General features: G+C 41.3%; 1 protein-coding gene across 1 annotated transcript in view; it reads right to left on the bottom strand.

Moving 5' to 3' along the window:
* SCAPER (S-phase cyclin A associated protein in the ER) overlaps window positions 1–25,874 on the bottom strand; it is a gene marked incomplete in the record, with an annotated part of 368,987 nt that overhangs the window by 40,938 nt on the left and 302,175 nt on the right. Inside the window, 1 exon segment of the mRNA XM_034784768.1 lies at window positions 22,755–22,910. Coding sequence (XP_034640659.1) covers window positions 22,755–22,910 — 156 coding nt within the window.

The raw sequence follows: 25,874 nt of genomic DNA, 5'->3' as shown, positions 1-25,874 counted from the left end.
TCTTGTGGATGCAAAAATCTATGGTTAAAAGAAAACTGACAGATTTAATTAATCTGAACTTTTAAAAAGCCTTAGACATAGCCCCCCATAAGAGTCTACTGAGGAAACTAAATAGTCTTGGGGGGAAAGTTCTGCAATTACAAAGAAAGAGAAAACAGAGAGTAAGAGTAAATGGTCAATTTTCAATAGGGCAAATGGTTAACAGTGAGTTTTCTCACTGATCTATATCTGGTATTGTTTCACATACTTAATACTGTGGAAAAGAGGGTGTAACAGTGAAGTGATAAAATCTGCAGGTGAAACAAATGTATTGAGGACAGTCATTATTAGAGAAGACTATGAAAACTCCAGAAGAGACCTAATGGACAGCAGGACGCTGGATGCAATTAAACACTGACAAATATAAGGTAATGCATATTGAAAGAGATTATTTGAACAAATCATACGTGCTGCAAAATTCTAAATTTAACCCCTAAGGAAAAGTACTGAACCTTACACTGAGAGAGTTCAGTGAAAACCTCTGCTTAATGTGCAGTGGCAGTCAAAACAACAATCCAGTGCTAGGATTTAATAAAAATAGTATTAAAGTATTATGTCATTACAAAAATTAATAGCAGTTCTTCACCTCAGATACTGTGGTCAATTCCCATAAAAAAAAAAAAAAGGATCAAACAGAGGGGATACATAGATGGGGATCTAAAATGATAGACACATGGGAGACTTCAATATTAAAAGAGATTGAAAATACTAGTAAGTTTACAAATAAGAGAGGACATACAAGATATATATAAAATAATGAATGATACAGAAAAGGTAAATTGGGTAAGGGTACATTTATTTACCCTTTCTCATAAAAGAAAAATGAAAATGAAAGTCAAGAAATTTCAATTAAAATTTATAAAAAGAAATATATTTTGATACAACAGATAGTCAACCATGGAACTCACTGCCACAAGATATACAAGACCTCAGAAGGATTAAAAAAGGAATAGTTATTTATATGGATAACAATGTACTCACTGTTAGGAACTTCCCTGGTCTGATCTGGTATTGTGATTCCTTTGACTTTAGGAGGATGCCAACAGGAGTGTCACATAATAATATCGAAGATTAGTTTTTGTGATGTGTCAAGTATCAGGGGAGTAGCCGTGTTAGTCTGAATCTGTAAAAAGCAACAGAGGGTCCTGTGGCACCTTTAAGACTAACAGAAGTATTGGGAGCATAAGCTTTCGTGGGTAAGAACCTCACTTCTTCAGATGCAAGTAATGGAAATCTCCAGAGGCAGGTATAAATCAGTATGGAGATAACGAGGTTAGTTCAATCAGGGAGGGTGAGGTGCTCTGCTAGCAGTTGAGGTGTGAACACCAAGGGAGGAGAAACTGCTTCTGTAGTTGGATAGCCATTCACAGTCTTTGTTTAATCCTGATCTGATTGTGTCAAATTTGCAAATGAACTGGAGCTCAGCAGTTTCTCTTTGGAGTCTGGTCCTGAAGTTTTTTTGCTGTAAGATGGCTACCTTTACATCTGCTATTGTGTGGCCAGGGAGGTTGAAGTGTTCTCCTACAGGTTTTTGTATATTGCCATTCCTGATATCTGACTTGTGTCCATTTATCCTCTTGCGTAGTGACTGTCCAGTTTTGCCAATGTACATAGCAGAGGGGCATTGCTGGCAAATGATGGCATATATAACATTGGTGGACATGCAGGTGAATGAGCCAGTGATGTTGTAGCTGATCTGGTTAGGTCCTGTGACGGTGTTACTGGTGTAAATATGTGGGTAGAGTTGGCATCGAGGTTTGTTGCATGGGTTGGTTCCTGAGTTAGAGTTGTTATGGTGTGGTGCGTGGTTGCTGGTGAGAATATGCTTAAGGTTGGTGGGTTGTCTGTGGGCGAGGTTGTCTGTGGTTGTCTGCCACATGGGGCCACAACAGGGGTACCCCTAACTCACCCAGCAATATCGTCAATTTATCCAGCTACACACTCAATCCAGCAGAAGAGTCTGTCCTATCTCGGTGACTCTCTTTTTGCCCCAGCACCGCCACGAACATGATACAGTTCTGCGGTGATCTGGAAGCCTACTTTTGCCGCCTCCGACTCAAAGAATATTTTCAAGATAACACTGAACAGCACACTGATACACAGATACCCTCCCACCAACAACACAGGAAGAAGAACTCCACATGGACTCCTCCTGAGGGTCGAAATGACAGGCTGGATCTATACATAGAATGCTTCCGCCGACATGCACAGGCAGAAATTGTGGAAAAACAACATCGCTTGCCTCATAACCTAAGTCGTGCAGAACGCAATGCCATCCACAGCCTCAGAAACCACCCTGACATTATCATCAAAGAGGCTGATTAAGGAGGTGCTGTTGTCATCATGAACAGGTCTGACTACCAGAAGGAGGCTGCCAGACAACTCTCCAATACCAAATTCTACAGGCCACTTTCCTCAGATCCCATTGAGGAATACACTAAGAAACTGCACCATCTACTCAGGACACTCCCTACACTAACACAGGAACAAATCATCATACCCTTAGAGCCCCGACCGGGGTTATTCTATCTACTACCTAAGATCCACAAACCTGGAAATCCTGGACGCCCCATCATCTCGGGCATTGGCACTCTCACTAAAGGACTGCCTGGATATGTGGACTCCCTACTCAGACCCTACGCCACCAGCACTCCCAGCTATCTCCGTGACATCACAGATTTCCTGAGAAAACTACAATGCATTGGTGACCTCCCAGAAAACACCATCCTAGCCACCATGAGGTTCTTACCCACGAAAGCTTATGCTCCCAGTACTTCTGTTAGTTTCAAAGGTGCCACAGGACCCTCTGTTGCTTTTTTCATGGATGTAGAGGCTCTCTACACAAACATCCCACACACAGATGGAATACAAGCTGTCAGGAACAGTATCCCTGATGATGACACAGCACAACTTATTGCTGAGCTCTGTGACTTTATCCTCACGCACAATTATTTCAAATTTGGTGACAATATATATCTCCAGACCAGTGACACCGCTATGGGCACCCGCATGGCCCCACAATATGCCAACATTTTTATGGCTGACCTGGAACAACGCTTCTTCAGCTCTCGTCCACTCATGCCCCTTCTCTACCTATGCTACATTGATGACATCTTCATCATCTGGACCCATGGGAAGGAGACGCTGGAAAAATTTCACAAAAATATCACCACAATTTCAACAGCTTCCACCCCACCGTCAACCTCAGCCCGGACCAATCTACACGGGAGATCCATTTCCTAGACACCACCGTACAAATAAGCGATGGCCACATTAACACCACCCTATACCGAAAACCCACCAACCGCTACGCCTACCTTCATGCCTCCAGCTTCCACCCCGGTCACACCACACGATCCATCATCTACAGCCAAGCACTGAGGTACAATCGCATCTGCTCCAACCCCTCAGACAGAGACCAACACCTACAAGATCTTCAACAAGCATTCTCAAAACTACGATACCCACACCAGGAAATAAAGAAACAAATCAACAGAGCCAGACATGTACCCAGAAGCCTCCTGCTACAAGATAGGCCCAAAAAAGAAACCAACAAAACTCCACTGGCCATCACCTACAGTCCTCAGCTTAAACCTCTCCAACGCATCACCAGTGATCTACAACCCATCCTGGACAATGATCCCTCACTTTCACAGACCTTGGGAGGCAGGCCAGTGCTCGCCCACAGACAACCCGCCAACCTTAAGCATATTCTCACCAGCAACCACGCACCACACCATAACAACTCTAACTCAGGAACCAACCTATGCAACAACCTCGATGCCAACTCTGCCCACATATCTACACCAGCAACACCATCACAGGACCTAACCAGATCAGCTACAACATCACCGGCTCATTCACCTGCACGTCCACCAATGTTATATATGCCATCATATGCCAGCAATGCCCCTCTGCTATGTACATTGTCCAAACTGGACAGTCACTATGCAAGAGGATAAATGGACACAAGTCAGATATCAGGAATGGCAATATACAAAAACCTGTAGGAGAACACTTCAACCTCCCTGGCCACACAATAGCAGATGTAAAGGTAGCCATCTTACAGCAAAAAAACTTCAGGACCAGACTCCAAAGAGAAACTGCTGAGCTCCAGTTCATTTGCAAATCTGACACCATCAGATCAGGATTAAACAAAGACTGTGAATGGCTTTCCAACTGCAGAAGCAGTTTCTCCTCCCTTGGTGTTCACACCTCAGCTGCACCTCACCCTCCCTGATTGAACTAACCTTGTTATCTCCATACTGATTTATACCTGCCTCTGGAGATTTCCATTACTTGCATCTGAAGAAGTGAGGTTCTTACTCATGAAAGCTTATGCTCCCAATACTTCTGTTAGTCTTAAAGGTGCCACAGGACCCTCTGTTGCTTTTTGTGATGTGGACATTTATCTGCTAAGAAGTGGATTGAAACCAGCACCTGATTTCATATGTGCCTCTGAACAACTGCCAGGCTTTCGGTCACCACCATCTTGTGCTGATGCTTAATTATTTACTAGTGAAGAACCAAAGTGAATAAGAAAGCACCAGGTTACAAATGGATACCCTTGTATCAATGTGAGTTTGTGTTTATAATAGAAAATTATTGTTCCTTGGGTAGAAAATGTGACTCCAAATTGGTAACAAATGTCCCAGTCTTCATGTTTGGGATTTTTCAACATACCTGTATAACTTAATTGTGAAATCAACTCCTATATGTTGTACCTTTACTGCTCTTTCTTTCGTGGGATCTCGAAGCACATTAGAGAGTGAAATAAGGAGCTTATTAACAGAACTGTACCTGCTACTCATTTTTCTAAGAAACTTATCTCAAGATTTGGATGTAATTAACAGCACAAACTCAAGACAAAATAATAAAGCAGAACTCGTAACTGAAGAAAATGTGGGTCAATTTTTGTATTATTAAGCAGAAATAAATCATGGTGAGTTCTTAAAATTCTCTGGCAAAGACAATTTGTTTCATTATTACTGGAAAATATATAGGGTATGATTATGGTTTTAAAAATAGGATTGTTTCTTATGATAATTTGTTATGTCAACTTAAAAGGATGCTAATTAAGATTTTAAGAATATGTATTTAACATACCTGATTAATCCATCTTAGTAGTTATATATTATTTTTATATCTACCCTTCTATGACTGACTAATATACATTAAACTATTGAAAACAAACAAACAATTAACACTTAGCCAGGGTCCCAGACATAAAGAAACAGTGCCCCATGCAGTTATTTCCCTATAGAGGAGTTCATTATAAATTTGCTTCTGGGGAGCCAGTAGATCAGCTAATGCTATTTTTACTTTTATTGACTCAGTCCTGGTGAGATTTTCTTAGAATATGTAAGGTGCATAGGAAATACTATGATGAAGAGAGAGAGAGAAAGCAACTGAGCTGCAGTAAGTGGCATATACCCAGCTATAACAATCAGCTTTACAGGTAAGTTAAAATTAGGATGTACTAACTTTGATAATGTCCCTTTAAGCATATCCACAATAAAATGCATATTCTGCATGGCTGGAGTATAAGTCAGTGCTATATATATATACTGGATATAGTATATATTACATAGCTATAATATAGTATACTGGAAATGGAGCTTTTGAATAAGAAATGGGTTTTAGATTCTAGTAGTTTGTTACTTTGACCTTGGCATATATTTTCACACATTTTATGGGGCAATGCTAGGTTTGGGTGGACAGTAGAAGTCAGGTGCAGTGATAGTAAGTGATGATAGATGATAAGGCTGGGAGGTGGGCGGAACTAGTTGGATCCCCTGCACATTCATTTCCAGATATTCTAATGTTTGAGTTATTTTTAAAGATGTCAAATTTTTGTGTAGAAAGTATAATGTCTGATGTTAGCTGGATTCTACTGAAACACATTGTTTTAGTGATAATTTTGGGCTGTGAACAAGCACCAAAGGTTTAAATCAGGTTGGTGTGGAAGGTTCACTGGAGGGATCTCTTCTACCAGATCTTATGACGTGCATCAAAGTGGAGCTTCTCTCCACTTTGCATACTTGAGCAAGTCCCAAGGGTATGAGTGATTGGGCAGTTATACCTGGGTGAGATATGGGGGAGTGGACAGTGGAAGGGAATGGTGGGTGTGACAGGTTGGATCACAGAAACCCCCTTGGGGCTGCCAACTGATGTGCCAAGACTACTTTTGCCCCTGCTTTCTCTGCCAGCTTGGGACTCCAGTACCCTGTCTTGTTGAGACAGACACGCCGGTCTGCTCAAACACAGACCCAGGGTCTGAACCACATGCCCCGAAGCTGCAGACTTAACTGAAAGCAGCTTACAGAAGTGTTTCTGTCTTTAACACTCAGATGTCCAACTCCCAATGGGGTCCAAACCCCATTTAAATCCGTTTTACCCTGTATAAAGCTTACACAGGGTAAACTCATGAATTGTTCGCCCTCTATAACACTGATAGAGAGAGATGCACAGCTGTTTGCCCCCGCAGGTATTAATACATACTATGGGTTAATTAATAAGTAAAGAGTAATTTTATTAAATACAGAAAGTAGGATTTAAGTGGTTCCAAGTAATAGCAGACAGAACAAAGTGAATTACTAAGCAAAATAAAATAAAACATGCAAGTCTATGTCTAATACAGTAAGAAAACTGAATACAGATAAAACCTCACCCTCAGATGTTTCAATAAGCTTCTATTACAGACTGGATGCCTTCATAGTCTGGGCACAAACCTTTCTACTGGTACAGCCCTGGTTCCAGCTCACGTGGTAGTTAGGGGATTTCTCATGATTGTTCTGTTCCACCCACTTATATATCTTTTGCATAAGGCAGGAATCCTTTGTCCCTCTCTGGGTTCCCACCCCTCCTTCTAAATGGAAAAACATCACGTTAAAGATGGATTCCAGTTCAGGTGACATGATCACACGTCACTGTAAGACTTCATTACCCACTTGCCAGCACACAGGTATACAGGAAGACTTACAGGTAAAACAGAGCCATCTACAGTCAATTGTCCTGGTTAACGGGAGCCATCAAGATTCCAAACCACCATTAATGGTCCACACTTTGAATAACTATAATGGGCCCTCAGAGATATATTTCATATTTCTAGTTTCAGATACAAGAGTGATACATTTATACAACATGATGACCACACTCAGTAGACTATAAGCTTTGTAATGATACCTTACAAGAGACCTTTTGCATGAAGCATATTCCAGTTACATTATATTTACACTCATTAGCATATTTTCATGAAATGACATAGAGTGCAACGTCACAGTGGGGGAGAGGTTTTTTTTCCATGTTCAAAACTTCAAGTGATTAAAATCTAGCAAATGTTGCGTGTTTTAAATTTAACAGGTATAAAAGATACTGACCCAGATTCTCCATTTAAAACAGCACAAAATGAATGCAAAGTGAGTGTAAATTGTCATCCTTCTGATTTAGTAGCATTTAGCATCTATGTTGCCCTGGTGTAAATAACAAGACAAAGTGTAGGTCAACACAGGATCTGGCCCCAACCCTTACTCTTATTCTTTCTGTGTGCCCCCCCCATATTACATGTTTTCCCTTCTCATGTCCCTGCACCCACCCTACATATTTCCTCTATTTCCCTTCACCCTTCCATGCTTTCTAGTCCCCTGAATCTCTCCTTTATTCCCTCTTGCATGGCCTGGCCAGCGTACCGCCTCTCCCAGTCCCATACATCTCCTCTTCACTCCTCCACAAGAGAACTCATTCAAGACCAACAGCACGGTTCCATGACAACCAGTCCGTTTCCTGTCAATCCATGTCCCTCCCTGTCCACTACCCCGTTCTCCACACCTCCTGCCCCCCTTCACATTTTCCCCATCTATGCCTCAAGTTAGTACCTTTTGAACTTACATTTATAAACATTTTAAAATAATTTTAAACATTGCTCTGTAGACACATGCAAACAATACCAGAAAGAACCCCGGTACACACACTGTAGATGAGGTTGCCATGACTGTAACCAATGGTACCAGTAACGATGAGCACACCACAGGCTTTGTCAAGTGCCGATGATTTCTCTGTACCAAGGGTACCACTTATACAGGCATCCCCGGCTGAGCTGCTTGCATTGGTACCGATTGTTGGGTTCAGGCGTACAATGGTACCAATGGCTAAACGAGATACTTCAGTGATGATGACAGGGCTGAGCAAGATGGTACCTCATGTTTACTCTCCTTACTAGCGGAGGGCATGGGCATCCTACTGGAGTTGTGCTTCCTCTCCTTGGAGCTCCGGGTCTTTCTGGGCCTGCCGGTACTGGAGGAACAGTCTGTGGCCTCAACAGTATCCTGGGAGACTAGGGATGTAAATACCGTTTACAAAGTTAACTGTTTAAACGATTAAAATATGTAATTTAAATGGTTACCCAATTAAGTGGCTGAGGCTGATCCCGCCAGCTGGTGTAGCTGGGGCGGATCCGCCAGCACGGCTGGGGTACCTCATGCTGGGGCTGGCGCAGGGCTCCTGGGGCCAGCTGACCTGCGGTTAACAGTTAAGGCAGGTTAACTGGCAAGACTAATGCTTACTGGTTAACTTTTTACATCCCTATCAGAGACCGAGGACCTTGACGGGGACCTGGTCTTTTTTGGAGGTGGCTCCTTAGATATACTCTGTGCTCCTCTTTTCGGTAGTCTTCCCAGAGTGCTCCAAAGGCTTTCCTTTCTTAGGAGAAGCATGCCCTGAGATTGATGGGGTGCTAGATCTGTCAGGGACAGATGTGTGTTGGGGGGTCATCTCCTGACCTGGCTCAGAGGGTGTTTGCAGGTTCCACAGCCAACAGTTTGAGCTTTATTTCCCGGTTCTTCTTAGCCCTGGACTTAAGGGTTAAACAAAAGGTGCACTCTGGGAGATGGGGCACTCTCTCCCCCAGGCAATGGACAGACTTGGAGTATCTGTGGCTCACTGCTATAGCCTCCGGGCAAGAGAGGCAATGTTTGAAGCCTGGTAAGCCAGGCATCGTCCGCCAGGAGAGGATGTCTCCCAAGGCAAAAGAGAGGGAAATCAGTCCTCCCCTCTAAACTAACAACTATTCTAACACTAACAACAACCCTAAACTAACTAACTTTGACAGAAAAAGGGGATAAAGCAAAAGTCCAAGTATGCTCTAGGTCAAGGGTGGGCAAACTATGGCCTGGGGGCCACATCCGGCCCTTCAGACATTTTAATCTGGTCCTTGAGGATCCAGGGCTAGTCCTGCTCTGGCGCTCCAGTCAGGGAGTAAGGTCGGGGGCTTGCCCCGCTTCGCACATACCGTGGCTCTGAGTGGCTCCTGGAAGAAGTGGCATGTCCCCCTTTCGGCTCCTACGCGGATCTCCACACGCTGCCCCCACTCCCATTGGCCAGGAACCACGGCCAATGGGAGCTGCAGGGACGACACCTGTGGATGGGGGTGTGTGTAGAATTGCCTGGCCACGTCACTGCATAAGAGCAGGAGGGGGGACATGCAGCTGCTTCTGGGAGCTGCTTGAGGAAAGCCTGGAGCCTGCACCCCTGACCCCCTCCCATGCCCCAACCCCTTGTCCCAGCCCTGATCCCCCTCCTGCCCTCCAAACCCCTTGGTCCCAGCCCAGAGCCCCCTCCTGCACCCCAAACCCTCATCGCAGCCCCACCCCAGAGCCCACACCCACAGCCGGAGCCCTCCCCCCCACCCCAACCCCCTGCCCCAGCCCGGAGCCCCCTCCTGCACACTGAACTCCTCATTTCTGGACCCACCACAGAGCCCGCACTCCCAGCCAGAGCCTGCACCCCAAACCCCAATTTTGTGAGCATTCATGGCCCGCCATACAATTTCCATACCCAGATGTGGCCCTTGGGCCGAAAAGTTTGCCCACCCCAGCTCAAGGTGAACATACTAGTGTTCTACAATGTGGTAGAGAAGGAACAGAGAGTGGTTTGCCTGGGAATCCCTATATAACCTCGGTGTCCACCATGAGGAGGCATATAGCGTACATGAAGGCTGAACAGACACTGCTAGCTAGAAATCTCTGATCACTGGCTCAAGAGATACATGTGCACCTGAAGTGGAGCACCTATAGGGATACTACTCAAAGAAGAAGAACCTACTCCCACATTAGCATATCAGGGGACTCACCCAGCATATTCAGTAAGCCTTCCAATGTAATTCCCTTAAGTCTGATGGTTATACAGCAAGAAGTCTAAGCTTCTACTGTTGCGAAAGGGGCTAAATGTAAAATTCTTAATGCAGCATTCAGCAGCTGTTAGAGAGGGCTACTGTACTTCCACTTGGAACTGAAATTCGCACCTGCAGCTGTACAGCTAAAGCATTCCTAAAGCTTATTTTCTATTGGATCAAATTCTAAGATGGAGAATAATGTAGTTGCTGACCTTGCATGGGAAATTTCTGCCAATATCAACAGTTATTTTCTAGTTCACAACTGTTTTGTAGCAGTGATAATTTCGGAATTCTGGGAGTGTATTCAAAAGAATAGGTCTGTGTGCAGTATATCATTGCACAATGTGACTCGCAAGCTATTTTTGAATAAATGCCCAGTTTCTCATGTCTTAATCTCCGCCTCTCCTCCAGAGTCATAAAGGATCCCATCATAGAAGAATTAGTGTACTTCTCTAGTGGAGGAAATGTTAGGACCTAGAGCAGAGGGGTGAATCTTCTACACTGCAGAAATACAACGTCTGTGTGGGCTCTTCGGGTGGCTGAGAGAAATCATGCTGTAGGTGCTGGGCAGGGGCACAGCCTGTGGATACACTGCTTGTAAGATTCTCTGTTCCTTGGGGGTAAAGAGAGGGGGCAAGCAGAGAGAGATGCTAGGACTATCAACATTATTCCAGCCCTTAAGTTGGAGTAGTGGCTTCAAATTGGCTCTACTCCTGCTCTCTGGCCTCCAAGTAGTTCTCTCCCAATTGAAATTCCCTAATGTCCAGCTGAATTACTTGTTCTGGCAACCGGAGGCAGGATTTGGGCTGCAGGTACAACTTGATAAATGATCTTTTAGGTATTTAAATTTGCATGATGATTGTTCAGAAGAACCACTGATGCTTAGTTGATCAGATCATGTGTGTCAAGAATAATTTTCTCTGAAATTGCTGTAAGAGGACAAAGCTTATTTTAATACACTTCTATTTGCAGCCCGTCCCATGACTGATGTTATTGAAAATAGGCCTAAATTACAAAATATTTTTTCTTTACCACCAGGATATTAGTGTCCTAGTCTTTCTCATAGATAGCTGACCTATCTTGTGCAAAGTACACACAAGGCTGCACAATCACCTCATAAAATCTTTGAAAGGAAACAACTAGCTCTTCAGATGAAATGCAGTTAAAAACAAAAAGAAGCAAACTGTGTCTATTTACGTACAGGTACCATCTGTGTGTTACACAAACTCCTGTTCGCCATTGTCAATCGGCACTCAGCTACTTCCATTAGAGCCATAAGAGTTAGAGGTCAGCCACTTGCAGAGACTTGACTACAGACTAATGTGTCTGAGTTTATTGTACAGGTTCAAAAACGGGGCCTGTGTTTGTTTAACACCGACTGTCTTTAATAACCAACTGGGAGTCCTAAGAATCCACTAAAGAAATCATGCCATAAACCAAACTGCAACAGAGTTTCAAAAAGCTACTACTGTTGAATTCTTTCAAAATGTAATGTATCATATTGAAAGCCTTACTAACCGGCAAGTTGAAGTAAGGCAAAAAAAAAAAAAAAAAAAAAAAAAAAAAGGGCTGAAAATGCTGATTTGTTATCTGCTATAAAAAAAAAAAAATGGAACAAACATTTCAGTCTAATTGCCAGGTTGAACATCCCCTCCATTTCTTCTCATGCAGAGGATAAAAGGAGTAGAAAACCTACTATTAGGGCTCAAACTTTGTTTGGGGGAGGGCAGTACTTCGATCAGCCAATATGACATCGCCTCCTTCCCTGGATTGTGGAATCTTTCTTCATGAACTCTTCACTTTGGGGCTCTTTGCGTGTTTTTTGAGTGAGTGTGGCTGAATGAAGTCAGGAGAGAGCTACTCTTTGTAGCATCATCCTATTTCAAATCTGCAGCATTATTATCTTATGCAGATTTTTGCTTCACAACTTCCATCCCCTTGTGGGGGAAGAGGCCATCCCAGGTGCAGACGAGGAACCAACTGGAGGGAATGCTAATTCTAACAGCTTTTAGGACACTCCTGGATTGAGATGGCCATGCCTTCTGCTCACACAATGGAGGGGGAGCTTGTGGCCTTTCCTGACTTTCATGTGGAAAGACATGATTTAACACAGACGGTCTACATGAAGATTTTTAAAACTTTTCTTTCTCGGGCAGTGAGCTCCCTAGAAACTCCTTGCCTTTAAAATTCTATTTTTGTTGCCCAATTAGTTATTCTGCAATAGACTATATAGTTACTCATAACATTCAAGTCACTAAAATACTTCTCTTTCCCTTCATATCAAAGTATAGCATACCTGCTTTCGTCAATTAGCATTTCTTAATTTTAATGATAAATCTTAGGGTTTTCAGTGATATAAAATGGAAGAATAATTAGCTGAAAACTATTCATCACACAAAATATAACCTAATATTGAATACCTCAGAGCAATTTTTGCAACTATTTGTAATGAAAAGATTGATCAATTTTACCTGAGGTTAATGTTAACTTATTCTAATCTCCCAACCCATTAATAGTGCTAAACAAATCCATATGATAAAGCTTATTTAGCTGGATACAATTCTTTTGCAATTTTGTACCACCATGGAACAGTGAATCAATCAGAAATATATGTTAAAAGAAATCAGATGTAGAAGTGGTTCAAAAACACAAGCATTATTTTTTCATAAAGAAGACTGCACATTTTGCAACTACACCACAGGACATAACCGTGAAAAAAAACCCCTCTGTCTGCTGTGTTTAGCTTGTAAAAAACTAATGTGGAACTGAAGGAACTCTTGGAAATGTTTACTTTTGATTTTGCCTGTATTACAGATAATTTGTACATGAACAGGCCACTGGCTCCTGTTGGTTTTAACTGTCAGTTATAATCACTTTAAGCCTAAATGTTTACAATAAAAAAGTAAAAGACCTTATTCATACCAGTTGTGGGCTTTAAAGTGAAAAAAATGTATATGCAATGAAGGAAAATAAAATATGAACTTTTGTATATGTTGCTTTGAGTGATTTTGTTCAACTTAGTAAAACAGTGAATCTCTTACATATAAGAGGTTTTCAAAAATCTTTTGATTCTGTTTCAAATGTTGAGAAGTCTAACAGCAAACTCAGTGGTAACTGTCAACCAACAGATTAAAGTTTTAAAAAGCACATGGGCAAAATGTACAATTTTGCCATAGGTGTTTTAGGTTTGAAGTCAGTAAATACAACAACGAAACACCAGAAAATAAGGGTTCTGCAAACAAGCACAGCCTCTTTGAGGAAGGGTTATTTGTGCAAGTCATTAGCATCTTTTCGCACCAATGGTATCAGTCATCAATATCAAATTTTGAAAATTTAACATTGTACACCGTACATAACTAGTTAAAATTAAAGTTCTGAATAAAACTGTTGCTGAAGTTCAGAAATGAAAATGCAAGTAACTATGTGTCAGTTCCCATACAAAGGGCCAGATTTAGATTTTCAACCTCACACTGAAGAGCTCCTTTTTCTACAAGTACAGTAGTCCCATACTTGTGGAAAAAGGTACTTTTATTTTGCTTGTTTTCTCTCTCTGGTTTTGGCCTTGTACCATTCTCTTTGAATACCCTGTTTAAAGGAGGTTCACTCCTTATATGGGTCTGGAAGTGTGGCTATCAGAATATAATCATTAAGGGCAAATCTCTTAGCTATCGTTAGCATGAAAAAACAGGTGAGTATTTGAATTGCAGCAACAGCTCCTAAGATGGTGGGTGTTTTTTTTTTTAATTTAAGAAAAGCCAGGGAGTCTGCACTACTGTTATGAAAATCTGGTATGCATTACAGTTCAAGCTCTGCCATAAGGGGATCCATGAATGGCCACAGAATTTGGGTTACTGGTAGAGAAGCTTATAAAAATAATAAGTACTAATGTAAAAATATTAATTATTTTCATACAGCATACTGCTTATACTAATCTCATGATAGCTCATTTACAGGTTAACGTATCGCTTGAAACAAATTATTTGTCAATACTGAGAAATTTAGCTACAGCAAGATTATAGGAATTATTATTAGAGAATATACCATTTATATAACAATACTTTCAATATTGTTGCTCTGTAGCACAAACAGTATAAAAGAACAATTTCTGCAAGGTTTTATTTATGAGAGAAAATTGTTTATATTTAAAAATATGAACTGATCTAAAAAGCAATCATGAGTCTTTGTGAGGGATACATTTTAATGTTTGCATACAAACACACGGTTAATAACAGTAGTCAAATGAAGAAATAACTTTCAAAAAAGTCTGTGAGGACATAACCTGTCTTTTCATGCTAGGATTTACAGCTCAACAACACTGTAAAAATTAGGAGGGGGAAAAAAAAAAACACATAAAGCTTTTATACCTATTATAATTAATATAGGCCTCACTTCATTGTATGGTATGTACAGTCATAAACCCTTTTAGTTTCTTCACTTCTAAGTAAGTGTTAGTTACTTGCATGTAGTTTACAGTACTTGCTGAATCTGCTGTGTCTTGGCAATGGAGAGTAGGACAATCAGTACTCTAGCAAGCTGCTTTCATCCAATTTGCCATTCAGCAGCCAAAATAGGCATTATCTTAATTACTGTAATAAAACAGAAAAACCAGCCTACTTCCCTTGTATTTCTGTGATCTGACATTTGCTATTTTCCTGGACAAAACCCTGTATATTTCTGTATACCACTGTTATAGCTTGTAATTCATAGTCTAGATTCATTAGCCACTGACAAGGATTTACACGCTGTCCAGTTCTGTTTTGAGATAACATTCAGTAGCAACAACATAGCTTCTGTATTGATGTCACACTCTATTTTCACATTACATTAGCAAGGAAGCTTGTAAATAGTTCTCGCATCAAGCAATGACAAATATAATCTGTAAACTGATGCTCCAAGAAGCTTGATGATTTGAGAGGATTTTATTTGCAATATTCTCCTTATGGAGAACCAAGTTTTATCACTGGGTCTGTGTTATTGTTAGTTTATTTTACGGTCCTTAATGAGAACAAGATTTGGATACAACTAGCCCTTATGATGTACTTCAGCTGAAGAATTTCCTTCCTCCCCTTTGTATCAGTTATACAGTTCTTTATTCAGGGTTCATAGAAATTATGTCTTTGGCTAGCTGATTTTTCATTTATTTTTAACACAGGCCTTGATCTTGCAAGTCCTTATGCTGTGAATGGCATGGTATGGTGAATTGTTACATTTCAGTATGAATGTAAGCAGAGGCTACTGATGGTGACAAGTGAGCTTAAGCGTTAGCCATAGTCTTCTGCACAGAGCTACAGCTAAACTTCTTGTGTACTCAATCTTACTCACACGTACTCAGGTTAAAAAAAGGGGTAGGGAACATGTGAAGAATGGGCACATCTGAAGAGAAATAGACATAAGCGTGATTCTTGGCGTGTTGATGAAGAACTTGGCTCCATGTTTTCCTTCTTAGGTCTCACTCCTGCTACTAGGAAGGAGTAAGTTGAGGAGGCACAGTAATGTTGTTATTAATGGAGGATCAGGTTTCCCTGTGCTCCCTGCCCTTTTCATCATTTTCTGTCTTGTATTTACATGCACAACATGTCACACCCGTGCAGTGCAGGATTCAAGGCCTAAAAATACACCTTTACTCCTACAATTACAATAAGTATTGGGAAGCAGGGCCACTATCAGTGAACATTGTTAAGCCCTCCAAGAGGGGCACACATTGCTTGGTTCCCCAAGAAAAGATTTATATAAAAATAAAGCTGTTACTCGGTAAAAAGAAGAATATTTAATAATTGCTTTTGTTTCAGGTTTTTAAAACTAACTTGGCTTTCAACTTTGCTTAAGGGTAGCTGGAGCAATGAGGAAAGCAAGGTTAACTACTAGATAATAATTACAATAGCCAAAATTTTCAGTCTCAAATGCCTTGAGGTAGGCTCCTAAATCTTTCGACACCAAATATAAATAGCCTATTTTTCAAAAGTCTGAGCATTACCAAACCCCACTGAAGACAAAGGGAGCTTCAGGTGCTTAGCACCTTTCTTTACACACCTAAATATGGATTTAGGTGCCTAACTTTAGGCACCTAGGTTTACAATTTCATCCAGTATATATTAAATCTTGTATTTTATAATTATAATTACTATAGCCATTAACTATTGAAAGGATTGATCAATAGTTGCTTTTCAACTTCCAAGAATAAGATAAACTGATCTTAAGATCACATAGCATCAATGCACAATGTCTGATTTACCAAGAAAACAAAACTGCTGTATTTTATGTAGGACTGTTCAATACAGCAGGGGGAAAAAGAAACTATTGCTTTAAAATCTGGGATGGGCACCCACCGGAAGCTCCCTGCCCAGCTCACCTCTGCTTCACCTCCTCCCCTGAGCATGCCATGTCCCTGCTTCTCCTCTCAGTGCTCGCGGTGGCAAGCGCTGGGAGGGAGGGGGAAGGATGGGGTATGCAGCGCGTTCCAGGAAGAGGCTGGGCCAGGGCAGGGATTTGGGGAAGGAGTCCAATAGAGGCAGGGAAGGGGAAGAAATGGGGTGGGGACTTTGGGGAAGGATTGGAGTGGGGGCAGGGCAGGGGTGGAGTCGGGACATGGCTGGAGACGAGCACCTACCAGCTCTGGGAAAAGTTAGTGCCTATGAATAGGAGTATGAAAAAAACATCTGTCCAAAAGGCTCATAACAGACAGCCCATATTTACATTCAGAGACCCCGCCTGGCCTCAGACACTGGTATACAATATACACAATTGAATCTGGAGCTTCCTTGGTAATTTAAGTAATTTAAATGGTACCGCAACTGGAAGAGACTTTGCTGGCACTCTGTGGACCACTGCAAACCTTCCTGAAGTACCATTCTGCTACTTGATTAGTGGACTGATGACAGCTAACCAATCTAAAATGACTCCAATATTGATAATATATATTAAATAAATAAATATTCAAGTATTATGTACCATATATTAAAAATATAATAGAATAGTTTAAAACCCTGAATTTGTAATAATGTTTACTACTATGAATGCTATAGTTATAGCTATATAAGGTTGCATAATAAGGGCCACGATAAAAACCTGCTTGGATATAGTCAAAACTTTCTGGAAAAAAATTCATATTAACCTGAACCTTTCCATGCCTGATCTCATTACAAATACTGTATATTATTATGCTGGTTTTAGTCCACACACTAAGTTATGGCTCAAAATTAGCATGTGATTTCAATAACCCTTGTTCATATGATTATTTTATATTCTATTTGGCATTGCTACTTGAATGTGAGACATTTTAACCTCATATAAAGGTCAAGCATTTTTTGCATTTGTATACAGTGACAGGTCAAGTGACCCATGATCTGATACAGGATCAAAGCTCCATGGTCCTGAAGTACACAATTGACCCCTGCCAGAGTCTCTTCCTGCAGCAGGGAAAGGCTCCCACTGCAGGGAAGCAATGGGACACTCAGGGCCGGCTCTAACTTTTTTGCTGCCCCAAACAGCAAAAAAACGCGCTGCCCCCCGAGTCCCCCGCCGGAGCCCGCCCCCCCGCCAAGCGCCGCCGGAACACCCCCCACCAGCGCTGTGCCCCGCGCCGCCCCCCCGCCGCCCCTTACCAGGTGCCGCCCCAAACATGTGCTTGGGTGCCGGGTGCCTGGAGCCGGCCCTGGAGACACTACATAGTTAAAAACAGCAGTGTAGACAGGGAGGCATGGCTTGAGTGAATAGAGAGCTGTGTAGGGTATGTACTCGGGTACATATCCACACCCTTCAGGCATATCTGCATTATATTTGCCTAAGCCATGCCTCATTGTTTACACTGCTATTTATGCCCTTGCTTCAGGGGCTACTTGTGTATGTACTCTACACATGATGGAAAAAACATGCAGTATAGAGTAGATGTACCTATAGTATGACATGAGAACAGCTGCGGTCTCTCAGGTAGGAAGTTCCCAACCCATTCCCATTGATTTCTTTGGTGTAAGACAGGGGCAGGGCCGGCCTTAGCAAGAGCAGCAAGCCCCGCCCCCAGGAATCGGGCCCCACTCGGGCTGGGGTCGCGGGGTTTGGGTCTGGGCCGGAGCCGCTGGGGCTGAGGCCAGGCCGGAGTCGCTCGGGCCGGGGCCGAGCCGGCGCGCCGGGGCCCGAGCCAGAGCCGCCGGGGCCCGAGGGGCTTGGGCCGGGGCTGCTCAGGCCAGCGCCCCAGGGCCCGAGCTGGGCCGGGGGTGCTCGGCCGGCACCGCTCGGCTGGGGCCGGGGCCGGCGCCCCGGGGCCTGAGCCAGAGCCGCTGGGGCTGGGGCCTGGGCCTGAGCCGCCGGGGCCGGGGCCTGAGCCAGAGCCGCTGGGGCCTGAGCCAGAGGCGTTCGGGCCGGGGCCGGGCCGGCGCCCCGGGGCCCGAGCCGGGGCCAGGGGTGCTCGGCCAGAGCCATGGGGCCGTGCTGGGGGTGCTCGGCTGGAACTGGGGCCGCTGTCCCGTGCTGGGCTGGAGCCAGAGCCGCCGGGGCCGCTCGGCCAGGGCTGGACTGGGCCGCGCCGTGCCTCCCAGGAGCCCTCCTCGCGCCCCCCCCTTATCTGTTGCTGCCGCGGCCTGCCCCTTTTCAGACTTCCCGCGAACATCTGATTCGCGGGAAGCAGGAGAGGGGGAGGAACAGGGGGTGGAGCATTCAGGGGAGGGGAGGAGGGGGAAGTGAGCTGGGGGCGGAGTGGAGGGCTGCGGGGCCCTCTTAGGCGCGGGGCCCAATTCAGCCGAATCGGCTGAATCGGCTTAAAGCCGGCCCTGGACAGGGGTCCTCAACCTTTTTCTTTCTGTGGCCCCCCTAAGATGCTACAAAAGCTCCCCGGCCCACATGTGCCACAACAACTGTTTTTCTGCATGTAAAAGCCAGCCTGGCATTAAGGGATAGCAAGCAGGGCAATTGCCCAGGGCCCCACGCCACAGGGGCCTTGTGAAGCTAAGCTACTCAGTCTTCAGCTTGAGGTCCAGTTGGCAGGGCTCTGGACAGTGGGGCTTTAGCTTTCTGCCCTAGCCCTCAGTGAGTCTAATGCTATCAGAGCCCCTGAAACCTACTCACAGATCCCCAAGGGGTTTTGGACCCCTGGTTGAGAACAGCTGGTGTAAGAGATCAATAGTACCTAATTATCAGAAAAAAGACTCACATTTGAGATGATTATTAATGTTTTCAACAGATGATCTTTTATATGTATCACAGGATGTTTTGGAAACTATGATATCTCATCCACTGCAAAACTTAAATTAAAAAATATCAATCAAACATTTATTAGCCAGTATCGAAATATTAACATTTGAAAGGTAAGATCAATTTCAAAGTTAAATCATTTTTAAAACCCTGCCAATAAATGAAAAAAGAATCCCCCTTTCATTATAGCATATGTTGAAAATGGAGTCCTTCATTTCAATAACTAAACTTTTATGGTGATAAAATTAAGACTACTCAAATTTATGTTACTAAATGAGTGAGAATGTCCTTAATTATATCTAACTGTACAATGTCTACCATGGGAATACAATCTGTAATCTTTGTTCTTATGTCCCAAAGTTGAACTTCTACTATATATGAATCACACATTTCAGTTAACATCGCCTGTTCAGATTCTTAAATTATTTAAGATTTTTCTCTATTTATTGTCACTGTAGTGACAACTTGCCCACAACTGATCAGGTCTAGGTGTCCCATCGGCACTAGTGTCGGACACTGAGGGACATGATTTATTTTTATTTAAAAGAGAGAAGGAGAATCATTGGGTTGCCACCAGGCTCCTGATGTAGAACTGGAACTCACATGCTTGGCTGCGACCTCTACATTGTCTATCACATTTAAGAAGGTGTTTCAAGAAACATTGTTCAAATAAGCCCTCAGTCATTGCAGGGTTTGCATGCATTCTGGTAATTGGGTAAATGTCTGGGTTTTTCAAAATGTTCTTGTGAGGTAGATAAGTAGGAAAGTAGGTTTTAGTACCCTCATGTTACAGATGGAGAGACCAAGGCAGAAAGGTTAACTGACTTCAGGAAGACTGCAGAGGAAGTCAGTGCCAGAGCTTGAGATTAGAAAGAAGAAGTCCCTTGCTCAGTCTAGTTTTTACTTCAACGGACCATGCCTATCAACCTATTGAACTGTCCCTGTTGTGGGTAGAAGCCACATAGGCTGCTCTTCCCCAAATATTTGCAATCTTATTAAGTTAAAATAGTTCCAGGGAAGATTAAACTTGTGCAACCGACAGTTTCACAGCAGATTATAACAGATACCCTTGAACTTGGCTGCATTAAGGGGTCATATGTTTTCCTAGATGAACTGCTCTTTATTTCTTCAGCGAGTAAGGTACACTGGATTTTCTACAACTTCAGCTATTCATGTCTTGTCTTTTGACCTACTGTGTTTAATAAAGAAATATATTCTTCCCTTGGTAAACACACAATTTCCATTAGCAGTAGTGGGAATTAACTATATGCACTGGGGGGGAAATAATTATTGTGGTCTTTATATGGAAGCTTCTGTCTTTCACGTTACAGTTCTTTTATGTCACTCTTGCACCAATTATAAGATCTTTTTACATTAATATCTCTATTGTCAAAACCTCTCAACACTCCAGTGTCATAGGACTGGTAGTATTTATTCATTTTTCCAATAATAATCTGAAATTAATTTAGACAGGTTATCCTACTTTGATGTGTGCTTCTTGTTCATGCTCATTCATGTTTATCAAGATGGTACTTCAGTATTTACAGCAGTATTTTGTAGGTTATGCTGTTGAAGTCCTGTCATCACTTACCCTGAATCTAAGTAGTGTTTGTGAATTACTCACAGAGGTTGCTTCTGTGGCAGTAGGTCATGCATTGTATATTGGTGTTATTGTACTATACCAAGTTTAAGAGCTCAACAAATATGGGACTCATTTCTATTCTCTTATCTGTGTTGAGAAGATCTTATTTTGAAGCCTACTGAAATCAATGAGGCTACTTCAGAAGTTAGGTATTTCCCAACATGGCAGAATCACACCCTTGATTAATTTCTTTAATGAGAGTGGACTGGATGAAGAAAAAAACATACTATATTTAAACTACCATTCTAACAGGCCTCTATGTAACATTTGATCAAAGAGATCTCTCAAGGACAGTGGTTAAAAATCTAAAAGCCCATATTTGCGTTCCCTTGTATGCTCAAGTGAGCTCTAGCCAATTGAAAATACTCTGTTCATTCTGAGATAATCAACGGCATTGTCATCATATGAAAATCACATAAATGTTGGGGTTTGTGGAAGCAAAGCTTACCTGCCTTGATGTTCTGGACCTGCTACAAGGTACATATTTTCTTGAAAGAGGTATTTGCACAATAACTGCTATTCTGAGATACAGTATTTTCTAATTCTTTTTGGGAAGGATATGCCTGCTTTAGAAATTCTAAATAGTATGTCATTTATTCTTGTGGCTAGAATAATTTTTCTGCTAAGAGAAGGGTGATTCTTTAGTATCTATTTGACTTTTGGCAATATTGTGTTGAAAGTGCAAAATGACAACCTGGCAGCCCACAGGAAGAGACTAGAAGACAAATTTCATTAAGTCTGGATGGTCTTTGTGGACTCATATTTGTAGTTTCGGTACTTTTTCTTGGTCATGGGACTCCTACTTATCAGAAATTACAGCCACCTAGAGCTTTGTTCCATATTTTGTGTTTTACTGACTCATGTTTGTTTTTCATGACTAATGTTACTTTTCCCTTTCAGGAATTAAGTTCCCCCTGCATCAATGTTGTTTTCTTTTCCTCTTCTTCCTTATCTACGTTTGCATTCAATGGTTAACTTTTCCCCGTGTTATTAACAAAATAATTGCATGACATTACTTAACAAGAATGTTTTAAAAATATTCTACAATGATAAAGGAAAACAAGCATTTGCTCCTTTCATCACTTCCCTTATGAAGATTTAAGTGTAACCTAAAATCTAGCTTATTTATTATGTGGCCAATGTATTTATTTTACAAGTAAAATTCCTTATTCAAATGTTCCTGCAGAAGGATGCCATGTACAATCCTGAACCTTTAAAATCCCTTCTGTCCTGCAGGATGAATTCCACTGAATGAGTTCCTATAAAAAAAATCAGTCCCTTCTTGCAAGTGGAATTTTGAAGTACAAAGACTGAATTAGACCATACAAGAAATAAATTACTTAACAGTTGAGTTTAGCTGCTAATAAAACATATATTGAAATCCTCAGGACTGATTACTTAAAATTACTAGTGATAAAACATTTTCTATGATGATGAATAAAGGAGATAAAGTTTGTAATTCTGATAAATTACTTACTACTAGGATGGTTGCAGGTAACTGAATATAGTTGTACAGCCAAAATGTGGACACAGTGAACTTTTGATACCAGCATCTATACTAACCCTGGTTAAACTAAAAGCAGTTCTATTCTAGAACTTCACCTAGAATGTTCAGTTCCACATGAGAAGGATATACTTGTGGCTACAAAGGTTGCTGCTTTTCAGATGCTTAAAAAAATGGTGAAAGAGCAAATCAGATATGATAAGAGCAAGAGCACTTACTTTCCATTGACAGCAAAACAGAGCTGACACATTCCATGTAACACTGCTGTCGCATTTTGCAGAAAAGTAGCTATTTTTGAATTGTCATCAACAGGACCTTGGATGGAGAGGAAACAGCAGCATAACTTGTCTATCAATCCTATATTCACCACATAACTATAAGTGGAGGGAAAAAACATTGTATTAAGATATGGCACCCTGCCAGTTTCAATTAATTATTTTTTTTAGTATTATCATTATCAATGTCAACTTGTATAAAAAGCAGGTTTTGAATTCACAACTATACAAACATAAAAGGTTAAATAAAGTAGCTCAAGTTGCAATAATCTTAGATTTGGCCCTCTATAGCTATAGAAGTTTCTGTTAAGAGATCTGTCTATCTTAGGGTAATTTCTATTATATTTCACAAGTAAGATGAATGAATATGTTTATTTTAACATACTCTTAGAAGGACAGTGGAATTTTGCCATAGTTAAATGATTTATAATAATCTCTATATTTTTGCAGTAGTATGATTTTTTTTTAACATGAAGAGAAAAACTTCCCAGAACACAATAACACAAGAATGAGATGATGTTATCCAGATGCAATCTTATTACAACATAAACCAGCAATGACTACTGCATATTCTTTTTTTTATTGGCAACAATTAACTGACTAACAAATAACAATTAGAACAGCTTTCTACTGTTAGATGACTTTTTTATTGTGGTAGCTAAAACTCTGGTCCAGCCCTTGATCATCTCCTACCTCATCATTTCTGGCTGCAGCTGCTGCCATCTTACCTCCTTCAACTCCATTAGAAGTGCTGCTCCCCAGATCATCTCCCCAGATATATCACCCCACTTTTAAACCCCCTTCCTAAGAATTGCAGCGCTAGAAACCAGACTTTTTGCCAAAGTTTACAAAACAGACAGCTATTGGAAACAATATGAGTAATTATGAATAAAAATACATTGTGTACAAAGTAGGGATCTCATTGCAGTATTAAAAGACCATTTAAAATCTTATTAAAAAAAGACTGAAGATTATTAGTTACACTCAGATTGACTGTTCAGGTAAATTTGTGAAAAGTTGTAAGTATTATATAGATTTCTGATCTAAGCAATTCATCTGCAATACAGGTCATAAACATGCTCTCCAATATTGGCAGGCAAATACCAAGAGACAGCTAGGGAGTTAGATGTGTAAAATGCTGAGTGCTGTCTATCTCTGAGCAGCAGGAGGGGAAGGAGATGAACTGAAGCTAATAATGATAAATTATTATCGAAGGTACACATTTTCTGGTCAATGTTATTCTTCCTTTTTCTCCAGGGAAATCTCTACATTCTTATTGGCATTCCAAGGATCCTTCCATCTCCCCTTTAGTTTATTGCCCAACCTTGATGCAATGTGCTGTAAGCTATCATATTTCTGACAGAGAAGAAATGGAGGAAACTCTTCCCAGTCTATCTGGGCCATTCCTTAATTGGCTTTGGGGGCAACATGAGAGATATGAAGCACTCTCTTCCCAGGAACTAAGTGTACAGCTGAGTAGAGTTACAAAGCTTTGCTTTCCCTCCCCGTTTCCTTTTAGTTAGAAATTTTTCCCATGGTAGAGTAATTCCAGTATCTCTGCCCAGCATAGCTGCTCTTGTGGTACACAAACTGTGTGGCAGTTAATTAGTGCTGCTTATGCAGTGCACATTAACTTTTCCCATACAGTTGCAAATATTTTCACTGAAACTTTCTTTTTAGTCAAACATCTTAGTTTAAATATCTCCAAAAAGAGACATGATAAAATGGCGAGGAGGTGAAAGATTCTCATTAATAATATTAATTTATCTGTTTGTAGCTAATTTAAAACACCCACCCCTCTCCTTTTTCCTAATTGCACTATTACTCTGTCACCATGCCTTTCATTCCCCTGTTAGAATCAGATCCCTTAAAGTGCCCCAGGTGAAGAGCCTATTCTGATTCTCATGTATCTTCTTAGCTCTGGGGTATGCCTGTGTTTGGCCCTGTCCGTTTCAGATGTCAGTGCAGTACAAAATATCAATAAGCAGACCTCCCACCCTCTCATTCATATATGGGGAGAATACAACATCCTGAAATTTCACACTCTTTGAAAACCCGTTTGGGAAGGGGGCGGGGCTACATGTGAACAATAAAGTTTTAGAGGTCACTGGTATCTATGACAACTGTTTGTTTTGCCTTCCTCCTACAGCTGCCCTCTTAGATTTATATCAGTCAACATTATACCAGACTTAAAAAAAAGTTTTAAAATGTACTAATTATAAAATGTAAGTACAAGGGGTTTAAGACTAAAAAAAAAAAATATTTTCTTTGCTCAATTATGTTACCTTTGCCACACTTTTGTACCATCACATAAGTATTCAACTCCTGTAGTGGCATAAAAATATTCTTGATGATTTTTATATATTTAGGACATTACTTAATTTCCAAAACAAGTTAGTAATCCAGCATTTTCCAAGAGAAATGTCAATTTCCTACCCTAGTTAAGACATTAAACTAATGAACAGTAAAGAATGAGAATGACATAGAAATGGCAGGTGGCGGGATTCTGTATTTAGTGAAATAGATACTTTCTGATGGTTAATTGCTAAAAATAAAAAGCCAAAGATTTAGGATAAGAAAAAAGTGGAGCCGCTGGATTAACCTTTGAATGCTACATATGTCATGTATATTCACTGTTCATGAGGTTTCTGGGGTGCCTACATTACTTGTGGGAAACTTTAATAGTATAGTCTAACAGCACATCTATGGTTTAAGGAGGCAGCATTGCTCAATGGATAGGACACAGGACAAGGAGTTAGAAAAAAAACGTGGTAAAGTTCATATAAAACAGGAAGACCTTAAAGAAACTATGGGCAGCTGAGAGTCTGTCTGGGTTCAAGTGAAAGAGAATAAGTAGACTAGAAACTTGCAACACATAACTTCTCAAATAACTAATCTGTAGAAAATAACAAATCCAAAAAGAGTTGTAAAAAGAAAAATAGTAATGAGATATTTCAAGTACTTAGGAAACACTAAATTAAGTCATACATTCAAGAACAAAGTACCTGAGTGATTTAGTTTATAAAATCTTTGAACAGAATCAACAAAAGTAAAAACTAGTGC

Source organism: Trachemys scripta, chromosome 10, assembly GCF_013100865.1.
Source record: "Trachemys scripta elegans isolate TJP31775 chromosome 10, CAS_Tse_1.0, whole genome shotgun sequence".
NCBI lineage: Eukaryota > Metazoa > Chordata > Testudines > Emydidae > Trachemys > Trachemys scripta.
Note: the sequence above shows the minus strand (reverse complement) of the source record. Positions and strands in the feature narration are given on the sequence as shown.